Genomic DNA, 19,396 nt, shown 5'->3' with positions numbered 1-19,396 from the left:
AGAGAATAAATGTGACGCTAATTGTGACATCTTGGTTGATGGGTGGGTGATTGTACAAGTTGATCATTGCATTTGTTCAGCAATAGTATGTATACTGTGTACAGTGGAACCTCGATAAAACGCACTCCGATATAACTGATATCGGTTAAAACAGACCATCGGGACAAAACAATGTGTTCAAAAATAGTTTCCATTTGTCACTTGAACTGCCGTTGACAAAGTCTGTCAGTTCCAGAATTAGCCACTGTTGTTGACTGGCGCTGTAGCGCAATGCAGGCACTGACACTGGTCGTACATGGACCGAACAGCCTGTATCAGGAGGTTCCGTACCCCATACTCCCGAAGCACCCCCCACAGGACTCCCCAAGGGGCACTGTCGAACGCATTCTCCAAGTCTAAAAAACACATTTAGACTGGTTGGGCGAACTCCCACGCACCCTCGAGTACCCGAAAACCACACTGCTCCTCCTGAATCTGAGATTCGACTTCCGACGGACCCGCCTCTACAACACCCATGAATAGACCTTACCGGGGAGGCTGAGGACTGTGATTCCCCCTGTAGTTGGAGCACACCCTCTTGTCCCCCTTCTTAAAAAGGGGGACCACCACCCCAGTTTGCCAATCCAGAGGGACTGTCCCCGATGTCCATATGATGTTGCAGAGGCGTATTAACACATACCACAATTTTTGCTCCACACATGGCATTGTGTGTTCCTCCCAAACAATTCAACTTTGGTTTCCTCTGTCACACCTCACACCTCAAATCTTGTCTCACTGATTGGACTCCAGGTTGGCTCACACCTGACTCTGATTAGCTCTTGGAGAATCCGTAGCATAGAGGTTGACTTACTTTTTCCTTCCTGTTTTGTGAAAGTTTACATCTTATTTCTAATAAAACATTGAGAACAATTGTTTATGTGGTATTACATTAAGCAGTGTTTTCTTATTCTTGTGATTTAGATGAAGCTCAGACCAGATTTTATGAAGAATTTATACAGGAATAAAAAAATAAAAATAAAAAAAATTCCAAAGGGTTCACATACTTTTCCCTCCCACTACAACCGTTTATTAAACACAGCGGCATAGGTTATTCAGCCTGTGGCTCACATTGACAGACATTTCCTGCTAGTTATAAACCATACACTGCTTGGGTTTTCAACTTGTTACAGTAGACCGAATACCATAAAATAAAATAAAATAAAATAATACCAAGTTCCTCTGTAAATTGTGGCATCCATGAAAGAGACTTTAGAGGGTCTTTAAATTGTATCTTCATTTGACCCATTGGATAGCAAAGTATCTCATAATTGTCTGTCATAGAGGCACTGTTGTGGTTGTACAAATGAGTGTTAAGGAGACATTGAAAAGAAAAAAGTAAGTTGTCTAAACTTGTAATGTTTTGATCACAATTTGTGAATTGTTTAGAAGAAAAAAGTTGTGATTTTATGTGAATCGTCAAATTAATTCTAGAACAAAGGGCATGCATGGCGTGTGTGAACTTTGAAGTTTGAAATTCACGTTAAACTATATCGCCAATTTTTGGAATCATGGCATTTTGTATGTTCTCATGTTCTAGCAACATCCGCCAAGATCCAGAAATTGAGAGAAGAACCCACTGATTATAAAGACCCCTCAAGAGGCAAAAGCTCAGTCATCAACAGTGCCTTGGTTCCTGTTAAAGGCATCAATAACCTCGGAAACACCTGCTTCTTCAATGCTGTTATGCAGGTTGGTACATTTCTAATTTGGTTACACAAAAATAAGTCAAAGGTTCTCAAAGACTTTGTCTTCCATAATTTGATGTCTACAATTTACCCATATGTATTGTCAATATGACAGTTGAGAATGGTTTACATGGAGATGTCGGCGTCAAATATAAGAACGCAACACAAAAACACAACTATCTAATAAATATCAGTCTAACGTTGTCTGGAACTGTCCAATGTTTACAAACCCCAATTTCCAATAAATTTAAGAAGTTGTGTAAAACGTAATTAAAAACAGAATACAATAATTTGCATATCCCTTTCAACCTATATTCAATTGAAAACACTACAAAAACAAGATTTTAATGTTCAAACTGATTAAATGTATTTATTTATTTATTTATTTTGCAAATACTCACACATTTTTAATATGATGCCTGCAACACGTTCCAAAACGCTTAGACGGCATATTTATCACTGTGTGATATCACCTGCCCTTTTAACAACACTCACTAAGTGTTTGGGAACTGAGGATACTATTTGTTGAAGCGCTGTAGGTGGAATTATTTCCCATTCTTCCTTAATATACAACTTAATTTTTTCAACAGTCCGGGGTCTCCATTGTCGTATTTTTTTATTACATAATGCACCACAAATTTTCAATGGGAGACAGGTGAGTGTCCTCACTTATCAAAAAGTGCGGAGGATTCTTACTGAAAGTGTACGTACACACAAAAGCTGAAACCGGTGTATGACTATAATCCTATCAAACCGTGCCTATGCACACAGGCACACCTGTAGGGAATCTGCCCTGGTAAGTAAAATAAATAAATAAATAATAATAATAAAATCATATATAAAATAAAGAGTTTGTCTTATTGCCAGCAATGCAGAGCCCCATCAACAGTGTTACTGCTACTACACTGAAAAAAGGTCCTAAGAATTAACTTAATTTATTATTTTCGACGGAAGAGGGGAAATTACCGGTACGTCAGTTTACCACATTTTAATCATGCACAACCGATGATAAAATGAAGGACTTTTTTTCAATGTGGTGGCATAATGTGCAAATAGAGAGTCTCACGCCTGAGAGACAAAATCAGAACAGCACTGTTTAGTCTTTTATTACAAATAAAATACAACATATGAACAAATAAAAGAAGGGGTTTAATGTGTCCTTCGTTTATTCTAGTTGGGGGTAGCGATCACTTAGCAGTGGAAGGACGCAGTTAGCCACCTCACTCCGCTCCCCTGCGCACGCCACATGCCAAATGTCAATTTGGAATCAATACTCATATTACGTACACTTGTTGGGAATTATTGCGATACACACACCTGTAGGGAATTTTACTTGACAAGTCACAGTTCCTATTTTGATCCTGCAACAAAGTCAAACGAAATGAGCTCATGATTAAAATTGCGACTAGCTAATGTATTGTGAAGGGTGAATTTATGGCAATGGGAGAAACAATTCAGAAAAAAAGAAACTTCTCGGAGACAGAAGTAAATTAAAAAAAAAAAAAGTCTGATTTAAAAGTCAGTGCCCCCCCAAAAATAATTGTGCCCCTTTTCCACAGGCCAATTTAATTTTGCATCAGATTCATCTCAATCAATTGATCAATTAATCAACTTTATTTATCCCGAGGGCAATTTAAAGGCATGTGGAGTATCATTGATAGAAAAAAAGGCAGACAACACAACACCGAAGTCATACACAAAGTGCAAAATTGAATCCACAAGTAACGTTTGATATTGAAACTGGACATGTGAGAGGCCTGGCTTCTATTCGCCACCTCATGCATCACTTTATTTCTTTGTCTCCAAAACATGCTTGGGTTAGAGGGATGGGTTAGAGTTTCTGTACTTTTTCCCATCAAGGTAGATCGATAGAGAGACAGACAATGGCCAGACCAATGGTTAAGATAATTATCATGAAATCGTCGTTGAAATCAGTGTTTGATTTGAATGTTGTGAGAAAAATGGTAGTATTTCTCAGCGATATTGAAACACTGCTTGATAAGTGTTTGCTTGGTCCTGTGTTTTGATGATCTGGTTTCCGCTTACGCTCTTTCAATGTGTGTAAACACTTACAAAAACTTATTTTTAAAGTAAACAAGCCAGCTTTTGAGGTAATTTTGAAATATATTCAATGCAATGACACATACAATGCCAACATGGACATGTTTACCTGCTTCACACATGAGCAGCTTTCGGTGGGTGCAGAGCATGATCACAATACAATCCAACCATAAAACCTCCCCAGTCTCTCTCTGGTTGTGTCATGGTCACTGCAAACTGACATGCCTCTTTAATAATAAACCTGTTTTTTCCGCCATTTTGTTAATCACCCCTAAGACCTTCCTCTTCAATTGAAATCCGAGTGAGCGCGCTTTACTTGCTATTTCCCCTCTCTCTCACTTCTTTTGTATTGTCTCCTTGAAAACTGCAATCTTTTTGGTGAAAACACGTAATTGTTAGAGGATGAGCTGTGTCTGCATTCACAATGCCAGTTCCATTGTGCCTTTTCCATAGCAACTGTCTTCATTGCCAAGATGTGACCAAACAAATCTCTTGAAAGCAAAGGAAAAGATACTTCTCTTATGGGACATTGACTACTCCAAACAAAGACTCCCCATTTTAAAGCAACATGACAAAATGACCATCAATCCTTCTAAATTGGCATAACATTTCACAAGGATATTTTAAATGACCACATGGAATTGCAAGAAGCGAGGAGTGGATTAAAAAATGCACTGTATTACATATAAAAAAGTGATTTAATCATAAATGAAATTTGAAAACTGTCTCTTCTTACAGAATCTGTCCCAAACACACATGCTCATTGACCTCATCCAGGAAGTGAAGGAGAAAGGATATAAACTAAGGATCTGCCCCCCAGTTGAGAGCCATCTGGTACAGCTACCATTTCTTCTTCTTGACTTTTGGATTTATTTTTCAAATACTAATTGTCAAGTTACTGGGTGAATATTTATAGCTGGTCTTGAAACAATTGTTGATACTTGTGATACTCAATGGAATATTCATCATGCAAAGAAAATTAATTAAAAGTAAATTTAACTTTTTTTTTTTTTTTTTTTTTTGCATCTCACTAGATAACTGTCACACAAATGTAAAACAAATCATCACTATTAAATAGTAATGCATTAATACAAAACACTCCCTAATTTTGTCAACAAATAACTCCCTTTTTGGTGACACCTGATTCTTACTGTGTTAAATGTTAGTCCCCTTCAGGTAATTTCCAGTGTAAAGTACATCATTATTTTCTTCTAATGCCCCTGTTGAGGCCAGTTCGTTTGGAATAAGTATGCTTTCAGACCTGTAGTTCAGTTTCTCCTGTCCAAATTGGTTGTTCGGTTTATAAACAATGCCCCTGTCCTGCCTGGTTTGTTTCGTGCTCACTTCTCTTATTTGCACAAAAATGTAAACCAGAAAACAGTGCGTCGTACGGACAAGCGAGTAAGTGAATAGCAGCACAAATAAACAATAAACAGTGCAAAACTAGTGTTTTTTGATAACTTTTATTGCGTTGACAACACACCAGCAAATAGTTGAATACACTTTAAAAGCATTAGTCAAGCAAATTATTCTTGTTTGCATGGTGAAAAGAACACCTGCTGCTCTACTACTGCACATACTTAACACTGAATGCAAAAGAGGTGAAGGCTACGTTGATGTTTAGGGTATAAATTAATGCTCATACAGTATGCAAGTAGTAGCAGGCCCTTGGCTTTCACATCAACTGTGAACAACTCCAAGTGCATTTTGAGTGTCAGTCTGTGTGAAATTACATATATTGGTTTGGAAAACAATAACCTATCCCTGCTGACAAAATGGCAAAAAAAAGGTAATGGCAGAAGAGAGTAGAGGCAGGGTTATGGCCACGTAATTCTGCTTAACTTAATGTTTAAAAGAGTGGCCTCTATAGGGAAGTTTCCAAGAAGCAGTACAGTTCGGTTTGGTTCATGATGCTGCCACAGTGTGTATAACTAATTGACAACCAAATTATTAAGCCTGCCGCATACTGCAAAATGCGGTTGAACCCAACTGGACTTGACCATCACATAAAAATAAGAGTGGGCGACACACCCCCACATATTGAGCGATTGGATACATGGACGCCATGAACAGCGAGCCTGCATAGGCATGTGATGCTGTACATACAGTCTGTTGTACTTTCTCACATTTCTTAAACCATAAAAAGATAGATCAATAGTTAAGGAAGAAGCATGTTGCTAAAGAGAGGACGCAGGCGAGAATAAAAGCAAGGGTATGGATATTTTAAAGGCAGTCTTGCTGACTCCATTCATATGTATGCACCCAGCAAGGTACAGAACGTACTGTTTGTGTACATTTTGGTCACAAGCTTTGCTTTTTCATCCACTGCCACATTACACATTATGAGTATAGTTAAGTATTGGTGTAAAACAATATTCGATGCTCTATATATCCCAATTATTCGCCTTGGGACTGCACAGCAGCCGTTCGGTGTCTTGCTTGCTGCTGCTTCTTTTCCTTTCGACATGTCCCGTTAGGACTCACCACAGCGCCATCATCCTTTTCCATGTAAGCCTATCTCCTACATCCTCCTCTCTAACACCAACTGCCCTCTTGTCTTCCCTCACGACATCTACAACCCCAATTCCAATGAAGTTGGGACGTTGTGTTAAACATAAATAAAAACAGAATACAATAATTTGCAAATCATGTTCAACCTATATTTAATTGAATACACTACAAATACAAGATATTTAATGTTCAAACTGATAGACTTTATTGTTTTGAGCAAATAATCATTAACTTAGAATTTTATGGCTGCAACACGTTCCAATAAAGCTGGGACAGGGTCATGTTTACCACTGTGTTACATCACCTTTTCTTTTAACAACATTCAATAAACATTTGGGAACTGAGGACACTAATTGTTGAAGCTTTGTAGGTGGATTTTTTCCCATTCTTGCTTGATGTACAGCTTCAGCTGTTCAACAGTCCGGGGTCTCCGTTGCGCCACACATTTTCAATGGGAGAGAGGTCGGCCAATCTAGGCAGGCAGGCCAGTCTCGTACCCGCACTATTTTACTACGAAGCCATGCTGTTGTAACGCGTGCAAAATGTGGTTTGGCATTGTCTTGCTGAAATAAGCAGGGGCGTCCACGAAAAAGACGTTTGGATGGAAGAATACGTTTCTCCAAAACCTGTATGTACCTTTCAGCATTAATGGTGCCTTCACGGATGGGTAAATTACCCATGCCATTGGCACTAACACAGCCCCATACCATCACAGATGCTGGCTTTTGAACTTTGCGTCCATAAGAGTCCGGATGGTTCTTTTCCTCTTTGGCCCGGAGGACACGACATCCACAATTTCCAAAACCAATCTGAAATGTTGAAGACAAAAAATGGACTCAGGTTTCCCTTGCCCGGACGCGGGTCACTGGGGCCCCCCTCTGGAGCCAGGCCTGGAGGTGGGGCTCGAAGGCGAGCGCCTGGTGGCCGGTTCTGCGCCCATGGGGCCTGGCTGGGCACAGTCCCGAAAGGGTAACGTGGATCCCCCTTCCCAAGGGCTCACCACCTGTGGGGGGGCCCATAGGGGTCGGGTGCAGTGCGAGCTGGGCGGTGGCCGAAGGCGGGGACCTTGGCTATCCGATCCCCAGCTACAGAAGCTGGCTCGAGGGACGTGGAATGTCACCTCTCTGGCAGGGAAGGAGCCCGAGCTGGTGTGTGAGGTCAAGAAGTTCCGAGTAGATATAGTCGGGCTCGCCTCCACATATCGCTTGGGCTCTGGTACCAGTCCTCTCGAGAGGGGTTGGTCTCTCTTCCACTCTGGAGTTGCCCACGGTGAGAGGCGGCGAGGAGGTGCGTGTATATTTATTGCACCCCGGCTTGGCGCCTGTACGTTGGGGTTCACCCCCTGTGGACGAGAGGGTAGTATCCTTCAGCCTTCGGGTGGGGGGACCGGTCCTTATTTTGTTTGTGCCTATGCACCAAACAGCAGTTCAGAGTACCCACCCTTTTTGGAGTCCTTGGAGGGGGTGCTTGAGAGCACTCCCGCTGGGGACTCCATCGTTCTGCTGGGGGACTTCAATGCTCACGTAGGCAATGACAGTGAGACCTGGAAGGGCGTGATTGGGAGGAACAGCCCCCCCGATCAGAACCCGAGCAGTGTTCTCTTATTGGACTTCTGTGCTCATCACGGATTGTCCATAACGAACACCATGTTCAAGCATAAGGGTGTCCACACGTAAACTTGGCACCAGGATAGCCTAGGTCGCAGTTCGGTGATCGACTGTGGTCGTGTCATCGGAGTTGCGGCCGTATGTCTTGGACACTAAAATAATTTAAACACTACCCCTAACAATATATCTAACTTTCTCCTAATCATCATGTCAACTACCGGAGACAAATTCCTTGTTTGTTTTTTGGACATACTTGGCAAATAAAGATGATTCTGATTCTGAACCAACTCCCGAGCTTATCCTGTCACAGTCCCAACATTCAAAGTCCCCACATTCAGGTCTCAGCTCTGTGCCTCTTCTCTTTCTGCCTAAGACCCGGTTTCCACCTCTCTTTCATCTTCAACCTACAGTAGCTGAATTTCCACCAGCGTCCTGTAGTTTAACGCCACTGTTGCCAGACGTTGTTAACCCAGGCCACGACCGATCCCGTATGGAATTCTTTGGATGAAGGCTTTTTTGGCCAAGTTTTAAGCCAGATACCCTTCCTGACATAACCCTCTGCATTTATCCGGGCTTGGGACTGGCCTACAGTTTGCAGTGGCTTGTGCCTCCCCCTAGGGTGTCTTGCATGCTTAAAGCCTAGAAATGTACTGACCCTTTCCAAAAAAAATTTATATCATTGAAAAGCTATTTAAAATGACATATGGGGAAACCTGGGCAGGTCTTCTGAGTTTAGGAGGTGATTAGTGTGTGACACTCAGTTTAAAACATTTATGGCCTGCAAAATTTGGGCTGATTTCTTCACAGTATTCTAATTTTTTTAATTCCAGATTCTGTAGGTTTTTATGTAAATTTTTTTTACAAATTATGTAAAAATAAACAAATAAATACTTGAAATTGTTTAAATTGTGGGCCCTGAATCTATAATCCGTGAAAGTTTAACTTTTTGAATGGAGTGAAACTTAGTCATTTTGATTGGCTGTGAGCTGCGATGTTGCGACTGTGCGTCTGTGATTCAAATTCTGATTTGCGGCAAAACCAGTTTGCCGACTGATCGGCCACTTATGAAAACCGTTGCCAAACCACGCATACTTCGCGACAGTTCAATCAGGTTTGGCCACGTCGCTCGGTGTGCAGCAGCCTTGAGACACATTTCTCATTATTATGAAGTACAGTTCTACAACATAACAAACTACAGTACACAATAATAAACATTGTAAATGAATACCTCTCTGAACAGCTATGATTACCTTTTTTTAAAGGCAGAATATTTGATACCATAGTTGTAGAGGATAACATACAGTATTTAAAGAAACTGATCGTGATTGTTGTGGATGGTTGGTGCAGGTGGTATAGTCATTATTGGGTACTGAGTTTAGTGTAGAACAATTTGAAAGTATTTTATTGCAAGGAATCAATGTGAACATTTCTGAATGCACTGTATGTTAGACCAATATATTATTGAGTTACTTGTTAGTGATGAACGAATATACTGTAGATTTTGTTGTTACTTTGTACCTCCGTCCTCTATCAAAATATACCTTTTTTTTTGGCAGGCTCCATTAGTGGCAATGCTGCCTAGTCCAGAGCCACTGACTGCAGCCATGCTTCTCTTCCTCCAAAGCATGAAAGAACCAGGAAAAGGTCCAGTTAATCCCAAGGTCATCTTTAATCAACTCTGTCAGAAGTAAGGCACTCATTATTATTATTATTAGTAGTAGTAGTAGTAGTAAAATTATAAGTCTCCACTACCTTTTGGCTTCTCTTTCTAAAAAAAATACCATCAGAATATAAATTCCCAACCATGCGGCTACATCATAGATGATAGATTCTTTAGAAAATGTTTCTATACAGTCTGAAGAGTCTTAAATTTTAGAGAGTCTTAATTTGAATTAAAAATGCTTCTAATTTCTCCTGATTTCTTGCGGTTGCCACTTGTTTGGATTTAAAACGCTTAGTTCACGCTCACCAAGACTATTTCCACCGAGACAACCACCAGATAGGTCACATGATGCTGGAAGATAGTGCTGCTCTTATTTAGACCACATCAGACAAGAGATGAGGAGAAAATGCGCTACAAAACACAATAGTCAAATGACTATTTTTACCTGGACAGCGACCAGATGGGTCACGTGATGCTGGAAGATCGTGCTGCTCTGATTCAGACTACATCAGACGAGAGATGAAGAGAAAATAAGCTACAAAACACAATAGTCAAACAAATTTCAAAAGTTAGAACACAAAGTTTTAAAGGCAAGCGGCATATGTATTACCCGGAGTAAATGGAGAGAACATGCAAACTTAACATAGGAGGGGCTGATTCAAGATCCGGACAAAGGACCCATTGACAAATTGTTTTCAGTGACGACAACTGGGAAATACCAACATCACGTCCCAAGGGCAAAGTGAAGAACATAAAGAAGCTGTTATAGTGGAAATGCTTTGAAGAGGACGATAATCGATGAAGCCACTATCAATGCTATATTAGAAAAGTGGTGACTGAACTCATCTTCACTCCTGTCTCGTCGACTACAGAATCTCTACAATTTAAACAATACATAGCGCTAAATCTGTGTCAGATTTTACTACATTTATGCAAGTTCAAAATCTAAACCAAAAAGCTATGGGTAGAATACAAGCAGTTGTGAAGCGCAGAGAAGATGGCAATGTTTTGGCAAAGTTCCAATTCATTTTCCAACATTTAATACAACCCTTTAGAACACAGGTGTCAATTTGGTGTCCTGAGGGCCAGATCCAGCCCACCACATCATTTTACGTGGCCCGCAAAAGCAAATCACAATGCTAAATGTTTTCTATTGTAATAACGCTGATATTGCAAACCAGTATATTTTTGTTACCAGTCCCACTTTGAAAAGAAATGTCACAGTTGAAAAACATGTTTTTTTTAGGCTTCTGATTCCAAAACTAGTTTTTCAGCAATTTGTTGTATATATGTAATTATAAGAGGTGATAATTCATTTTTATGGGTTTACAGTCATAACGGCCCTCGAATATGGCCCATGACAAAAATTTTATACCCCACTTTATAATGACCTGAAGAAAGCAACTTAATAAGAGAATGACTAAACCAAGATAACGTTGAATAAATAGACCAAGATATCAACAGCAGGTAACGACTGTAAAGAAAGACCCTAAAACAACTGTTATTGACATCAGTAAAGCAAATGGGCAAATCCTATTCTTGATGATGAAAACCACTCTTTAGCAAGAACAATACATAGACCAGGCCCGGAATATGCTGAAAAGTACAAAGATGAGCTGAAAAAATCATGCTGTGACAAAATGTTATGGACTCATGAGACAAAGATTAACCTTCAACAAATTAATGGAAAGGCTGAAGTTTGGGATGAGAAATTATCTGCTCATGATGAATTATCTGATCATGATCCCCTTGGTCTGGAACCAAGGTCCGAAAGCTCATCTAGTGTCTATTTACTGTAAGTAGCCTTCCCAATGGCCATGGCCCAATGGTTAAGATCATCACCTGCCACCGTGGGGGACCTTGGTTCCAGACCCCGACCGGACCATCCGCCAACATCCCCCGGACTCAGGGCTGTGGTGTCCTTGAGCAAGACACTGAAACCCCAAACTGCTCCCCGGGCTGCTTCAGCTGCCCCCTGCTCCAGCGTGTTCCACTAACAAGTGTGTGTGTTCACTGTGATGGGTAAAATGCAGAGAACAAATTTCATGTACATGCATGCATGTTCATGACAATAAAGGTGATTCTTCTTCTTTAGTCATTGTATCTACATCTGCTTGTAATAAGTACCTCAGTCAAATCCAAAAATTAAAAATATTATTCTCAAGTAACACAGAACTAAACAAATATGTATGACTTCTGATATGTACAGTTGTACTCATAAGTTAACATACCCTGACAGAATTTGTGAAATGTTTTTTTGTAATATGACTGGAACATATTATTTTTTTTATGTTTAGGTTTTGTTTAATTATTGTACTTTCCTGAAATGCTTGACAGTTTAATTTGAATCCCCTTAAAAATACAATCTGTGTTTTGCCTAATCCTTCGTTTTCTTTAAAGAATAAGGACATTTTACAAATTCTGCCCGGGTAATCAAACGTATGAGCACAATTGTGTAATGTTTTCTCATTTACTAAATAAAGGTAGGGCGGCATTTCACAATAAGCGCAAGTTAAAAATGTTTTTTTTTTTAAATACTTACACTTATTCAAATAAAGTGCTTCAGAAAAAAAAGTTAGTTTCCCCTTTTCTATTTGGCATCTTGACACAACAGTGAAGTCTCAGAACATTTTACATATTTTAATTTAACAAATCTTAACTCAACCGTTTTAATGGTTATGTTTGTTCAAAACTTGTATGTTTTGTTAATAATGACGTTTCACATTGGTGAGACGGTAACTGACAGGTTAGCACATCTGACTCACAGTTCTGAGGACCCGAGTTCAAATCTGGCCTCGTCTGTGTGGAGTTTGCATGTTCTCCCCATGCTTTCGTAGGTTTTCTCTGGGTCCTCCGGTTTCCTCCCACATCCCAAAACCTTGCTTGGTAGGTTAATTGAAGACTAAATTGCCCGTAGGCGTGAATGTGAGTGTGAATGGTTGTTTATATTTGCGCTGCGATTGGCTGGCATACACCGCCTCTTGCCCAAAGATAGCTGGGATAGGCTCCAGCACGCCCGCGACCCTAGTGAGGATAAGCAGTACAGAAAATGGATGGATGGATGGACAATTCACATATATGCACTTTTAATAAGTGCTCCCGGTGGGAACTTCCTACCGAGGAGGACACACAAAAATTACGGTGGACGTTCCATTTTAAGTGCAATTTGTTCCAAATGTTCTCTTCGTTTATCGATCATTTTCTGATCTTTCTTTGTCTTTAACTCGACTTCCACGCTGAGTCTCTTTCTCTCCCCCCTGCTACAATTCTCCTCTTCTTAGTCTGGTCTGCGTGCAGTCAGTGATTACTGCCTGAGATACTGATTTCATTGGCTGAAGGAGGTGGCTGAACTGGCATGTGTTTGGTCAGTACGGTTCGTCACTACTATAAAGCCTGTAATGCTGCGTTGCTTAAAAGAAGCAGCTCCTTATATGCCTTGAATCATAACCGTTCTTTTTTTACTATGGTGTGGGTCCATATAGGACTGCTCTGGATCAAGACCCAGACCACGGACCGCCAGTTAGTGATCTCTGCCATGAAGCATTGACTCTATGAAAAATATCAATATTCAGATGTAAATAAAGATCACTTCCCGGTTGGAATTTATGTGAATTTCTTACCTTAATGCCTTGAAAAAATAATACTTTTATTGAGAGGGTATAGCGAAATCTCCATGAGAAAAGTCAGACAACGAGAAATTAGCGACACTAATCGGCTGCTGCCATGTGCAAAACAAGGAATAAGTCATCATGTCTGGTATCACCAAAAAGCTTGGTCTTCTCTTCAGCTGCGAATTTAATTCTAATGTTCGTCATTACAAGTATGAGCCAACAAGACGCCGTAATACAGTCCCTCGTGATATAAACAAAACATCCTTGTTGCTAGGCTAACGCTGACAAGGTGCTTCCTATCTTTAAACGAACATATCTTCACAACATGTTACCCAATTACCACAATCTATACATCATTGTAAAGCGGTTTTAAAGCTTTTTCAGAAAACGTATATAACTCAAAACATGGCCCTGTGGCTTCCTATCGATTTCGTGCTGGAGGGTCACATATTTGGTGTTTTTTTAATCACTTTAGTCTATTTGAATTATATAATATTTTTGCTCACCTAAAGGTTCCGTGTTTCTTTACAAATACAGTAATGTCATTTAAGTTGTGTATAGATCCAGATGTTACAACTGGAAGTATAAACTGAAATGTGAGCTTTTATTCTGAAGGTGAAGTTACACCTTGTCGTCAGTCTCTGTTCGCTAATTCCCGCCATTGTTATATTTTTACATAACATGGGCTTCTTCTTATGTGTTTTATGGTGACTATGTGACACAACAGCGCCACTTCAGGCCTGGCATACATACTACAGCGTTTAAGCGTCTGTATGGACACACACATTTCCTGAAACGATTCCGTGAGTATGGGAAACTGTTTAAAAAATGAAAAAGAACTAGACCCGCTCTGTTTCTGTCTGGACATGGCCTCAGTCTTCTTTGGCCAAAAAAAGAAAAGACAGAAAATGGAAAAAATTTAATTCCAATGCTTTTGGAGGCGGGTGTAGTTACAGAGCAGTGATGAAAAATGCACGAAGCAACAACAGCACAAGTAAAAGTAAAAGTTGTATACATTACACAGTAAAGCAGTGGGCTTATGTGGTCTAAGTAAATTATGTTACTGTATAGCCTGATGCCTGAGTGATCCTTCCTACACTGGACGTAGCAGTCTGTAGCTGAAGGAGTTTATATTACTATATCCTCTGAACCTCCAACTTCTCTCTTTTTTTTTTCTTTTTTTCTCTCTCAACCTGTCCTGTTTGGCCAGTAGGTCAAGCAGAATGGAGGATCTGTATCCCTTTCATGCCAGAACAGTTTTACTGTGCAACATTGGAGTTTTTTTATTCTCTACTGTGGTTCTTTGTATTATAATGGACATTTATTGAAAATTTCAGTTGGACAGAACACGGTTTCAAAGCGGAGTGACAAAAAAGAAAAACAAGAAGAGAGCGTGTTAGCTGTAAGAAAAACAAAACAAAGCATTATATGCATACTCATGATACATTGGATTAAAGTTTTACACTAGTGCTACACCTTGTGAGGGAACAACAGGACAATGTAAGGACAGGACAGGAATGGAAGAAAGAAGGACAAGGGTAGCGAAACCCGGCTGTGTAACGAGTGTGGAGGCAGCGGCTATGTACATTCAAACATCTGTAGAAACGGAATGCAACTGAGGGGACATCCCAAGAAGTTCACCAAGTCGTTATTATTTATAGCAATTACGGAGTGGCCCCACACCTAGTAACTGAGTCCTATCGGTGTGTCTGTGGACACATACAAGTGAATTGACACAGTCTCTCATGCACAATAAATGTTGTCTGTTTCCTGGAATTGCTGTGTCAGCATGATGGGGATGGATGACCCCACCCCATCCAGCCAAGAGGGGAGGACCCAAGAATGGCCTGGCCAACAGGACACCACCCACACCAAAGGGATCCAGGGCTGTCCGCCAGCCCCACCAAAGCGCCCCAAAACCAGCCACCAGGAGAAGAATGCAGGGACCCACCACCCCCATCCAGCAGGAGCCTCGCCATGAAAACAGGGGATACCTACCTAAATCCCCACCCTTTTTTACCTTTTTTTTTTTCTTTTTCTTTTGAGGGGTGTAAGCCATTCAGAAGTTGATTTACTGGTGTGTTTTGGATTATTGTCCTGCTGCAGAACCCACATGCGCTTCAGCTTGAGGTCACAAACTGATGGTCGAACATTCTCCTTCAGGATTTTCTGGTAAAGAGCAGAACTGATGATTCAACTTTTGTCTCATCAGTCAATTGAATATTGTCCCAAATGTCTTATTCAGGTTTTTTTGTTAGTTTTTTTTGCAAAAGACGAGCCTTTGTTATTTTTGGTCAGTAGTGGTTTTTGCCTTGGAACTCTGCCATGGATGCCATTTTTGCCCAGTCTCTTCCTTATTGTTGAGTCATGAACACTAACCTTTTTTTATTAGTTTTTTTTTTTGTTCTGTTTGGCTGTTAGGTCAAACAGAAAGGAGGATCTGTATCTCTTTTATGCCGGAAGAGAAGATACAGAGGGGCAAAAAAGTATTTAGTCAGCCACCAATTGTGCAAGTTCTCCCACTTAAAAAGATGAGAGGCCTGTAATTTTCAGCATAGGTATACCTCACCTATGAGAGACAAAATGAATGAAAACAAATCCAGAAAATCACATTGTCTGATTTTTAAAGAATGTATTAGCAAATTATGGTGGAAAGTTCATCTCAATACTTGATGTACCCTTTGTTGGCAATGACAGAGGTCAAAGTTTTCTCCAAGTCTTCACAAGGTTTTCACACACTGTTGTTGGTATTTTGGCCCATTCCTCCATTCAGATCTCCTCTAGAGCAGTGATGTTTTGGGGCTGTCGCTGGGCAACACAGACTTTCAACTCCCTCCAAAGATTTTCTATGGGGTTGCGATCTGGAGACTGGCTAGGCCACTCCAGGACCTTGAAATACTACTTACGAAGCCACTCCTTCATTGCCCGGGCAGTGAGTTTGGGATCATTGCCATGCTGAAAGACCCAGCAACGTTTCGTCTTCAATGCCCTTGCTGATGGAAGGAGGTTTTCACTCAAAACATACATGGCCCCATTCATTCTTTCCTTTACACGGATCAGTCGTCTTGCTCCATTTACAGAAAAACAGCCCCAAAGAATGATGTTTCCACCCCCATGCTTCACAGTAGGTATGGTGTTCTTTGGATGCAACTCAGCATTCTTTCTCCTCCAAATATGACAAGAAGTTCTATTTTGGTTTCATATAACCATATGACATTCTCCTAATCCTCTTCTGGACCATCCAAATGCTCTCGAGCAAACTTCAGACGGCCTAGACATGTACTGGCTTAAGCAAGGGGACAAGTCTGGCAGTGCAGGATTTGAGTCCCTGGCAGCGTAGTGTGTTACTGATGGTAGCCTTTGTTACTCTGATCCCAGTTCTCTGCAGGTCATTCACTAGGTCCCACCGTGTGGTTCTGGGATTTTTGCTCCCCCTTCTTGTGATCATTTTGACCCCATGGGGTGAGATCTTGCGTGGAGCCCCAGATTGAGGGAAATTATCAGTGGTCTTGTATGTCTTCCATTTTCTAATTTTTATTTTATTTTATTTTTTTTCCCCAAACCACGCTGCTTACCTATTGCAGATTCAGTCTTCCCAGCCTGGTGCAGGTCTACAATTTTGTTTCTGGTGACCATTGACAGCTCTTTGGTCTTGCCCATAGTGGAATTTAGAGTGTGACTGTTTGAGGTTGTGGACAGGTGTCTTTTATACTGATGAGTTAAGCAGGTGCCATTAATACAGGTAACGAGTGGAGGACAGAGGAGCCTCTTAAAGAAGTTACAGGTCCGTGGGAGCCAGCAATCTTGCTTGTTTGTAGGTGACCAAATACTTATTTTACACCACAATTTGCTCATAAATTCTTTAAAAATAATAGTGATTTCCTGGATTTTTTTTGTTTTTTTTTTTTTTTTTTCTTCCCCCCCCCCCCTCATTTTGTCTCTCATAGGTGAGGTATACCTATGATGAAAATTACAGGCCTCTCATCTTTTTAATTGGGAGAACTTGGACAGTTGGTGGCTGACTAAATACTTTTTGTCCCACTGTACCCTATCCATGCATGTCCTTTCATCGTGCAAATCAGTCTAAAGTGTGAGAAAGAGAAGTAAATACATAAATGAGAAAAAGGGCAAAATAAAAGATGAACAACAACAAAGAATAGAGAAGGCTTTACTATTACATTTACAATATAATATTGTTTTTGACAGATGGCATTCTACCCAGGCAGAGGACTCAAAGATGTAGGTTCGGCATGTTGAAGAAGCGTGACCAGCTATCTGTGTAATTATTTCATTGATTTTTTTCATTCCGCAGAGCACTAACTAACTAACTAACTAACTAACTAACCTGAACACTAACCTTAACTGAGGCAAGGGAGGCCTGCAGTTCTTTAGATGTTGTCCTGGGTTCCGTTTTGACCTCCTGGATGTGTCATCGCTCTCCTCTTGGGGTAATTGTTTCTAGGCCGGCCACTCCTGGGAAGCTTCACCACTGTTCCATGTTTTCTCCATTTGAGGATAATGGCTCTCATCGTGGTTTGCTGGAATCCTAAAGCTTTACAACTGGCTTTGTAACCCTTTGCAGTCTGATAGATTTCAATTACTTTATTTCTCAGCTGTTCTTGAATTTCTTTGGCTCGTGGCATTTTGTTGCAGCTTTTTTTGAGAGATTTTGGCCATCTTCATTTTGTCTGACAAGTTCTGTTTAAGTGATTTCTTGACTGAGAAGGTCTGGAGGTAATCAGGCTTGGATGTGGTCATTGTAAATGAACTCAGCTTTCCAAAAAATGTGATTAGCCACAGTTAATTCATTATTTAACAAGGAGGGCATTTACTTATTCACACAGGGGCAAGCAGCTTTGAATAGATTTTCCCCTTAATAAATAAAATCAGGGGGCATGGTGGACGACTGGTTAGAGTGTCTGCCTCACAATTCTGAGGACTGGGGTTCAATCCCCAGCCCCACCTGTGTGGAGTTTGCATCTTCTCCCCGTGCCTGTGTGGGCTTTCTCCGGGCGCTCCGGTTTCCTCCCACATTCCAAAAACATGCATGGTAGGTTATTTGACAATTCTAAATTGCCCGTAGGTGTGAATGTGAGTGCGAATGGTTGTTTGTTTGTATGTGCCCTGCGATTGGCTGGCAACCAGTTCAGGGTGTACCCCGCCTCCTGCCCGATGATAGCTGGGATAGGCCCCAGCACGCCCGCAACCCTAGTGAGGAGAAGCGGCTCAGAAAATGGATGGATAAATAAAATCATCGTTTAAAAACTTCATTTTATGTTTGTATGGGTTATCTTTCTCTGATATTTATATTTGTTTGATTATTTTAAACAAAGTGGTGATGATGGCCCCATTATTAAAATATTGTTTTCGATATTGTGGGAATATTGTCTGGGCTGGGTTTTTGTTTAGGCATGGTACATTGCAGGAGTTTGGTATTGCACTATTGTGCAGGTGGGTGACCAGGATATTTGATGCTGGGTGACTAGGTACATCTCTGGTGCGGCTTTGACATTTATTCTGGTACCTAGCTTTCATCAAGCAGGCATGTGTGCATTTGTTCGTCTGTGCATATGTGTGTTTGTGTGTGCGTGTGCGCGCGCCTTGTGCATGTTGTAACCTCACCTGGTACCATTTCAGCCCACAGCACTCGTGAAGCCAATGTGCATTCAGACAGTAAGCATTGCAACCACCTGTATGCAATCAAATGTAACTAATCTTACAGTGGGCTATGCATTCCACTCTCATGCATTTGAAATAAAAGGTATTGTGACAAGCCTCAGTATTTGTTTCTTATGTCACATTTTTACCTACTTGTAGCACTATATTTTGAACAGGTTTTCATTGTGGTTGACCTATAACAAAAACCGTGACTATTCTCATTTACTTTTAATCACATCTTAAATCAAAGATTCAATTTCGCAAACTTCATGTGCTAACTGTTTTTGCATTCAGTCAGAGATTCAGCTCTATGGATACAGTCAAGAACAGCTCCTGTTAGAGACTTTTCTCAAGTGTAGGAGCAGGAGCAGTGTGTGCATGTTTTTTTTACACTGATCCTTGAAAGAGCCTAATTTAGTGTCAACTTCAACCAGCTGACAGATCCCACAATCTGCGGGATCTGTGATCAGTCCTAAGCTATACTTAAATAAGATAAAATAAGTACAGTGGAAAGGAAATGTCCAAGGAAATTCTGGGCGGCACTTGAACAGGTCACCATAA

The 19,396-nt window shown here is 40.7% G+C and overlaps 1 protein-coding gene across 11 annotated transcripts in view; it reads left to right on the top strand.

Annotated features, from left to right (window-relative positions):
- The window catches only part of usp45 (ubiquitin specific peptidase 45), a 63,621-nt gene that overhangs the window by 32,347 nt on the left and 11,878 nt on the right, over positions 1 to 19,396 (top strand). For all 11 annotated transcript variants that reach the window (XM_061673807.1, XM_061673806.1, XM_061673805.1 and 8 more), the window contains exons 6-8: positions 1,577 to 1,728; positions 4,524 to 4,619; positions 9,460 to 9,590. In XM_061673807.1, coding sequence (XP_061529791.1) covers positions 1,577 to 1,728; positions 4,524 to 4,619; positions 9,460 to 9,590 — 379 coding nt within the window. The remainder of the gene's footprint in view (positions 1 to 1,576; positions 1,729 to 4,523; positions 4,620 to 9,459; positions 9,591 to 19,396) is intronic.

Source organism: Phycodurus eques, chromosome 4, assembly GCF_024500275.1.
Source record: "Phycodurus eques isolate BA_2022a chromosome 4, UOR_Pequ_1.1, whole genome shotgun sequence".
Lineage (NCBI taxonomy): Eukaryota > Metazoa > Chordata > Actinopteri > Syngnathiformes > Syngnathidae > Phycodurus > Phycodurus eques.
This window is presented reverse-complemented; position numbering and strand designations above follow the sequence as displayed.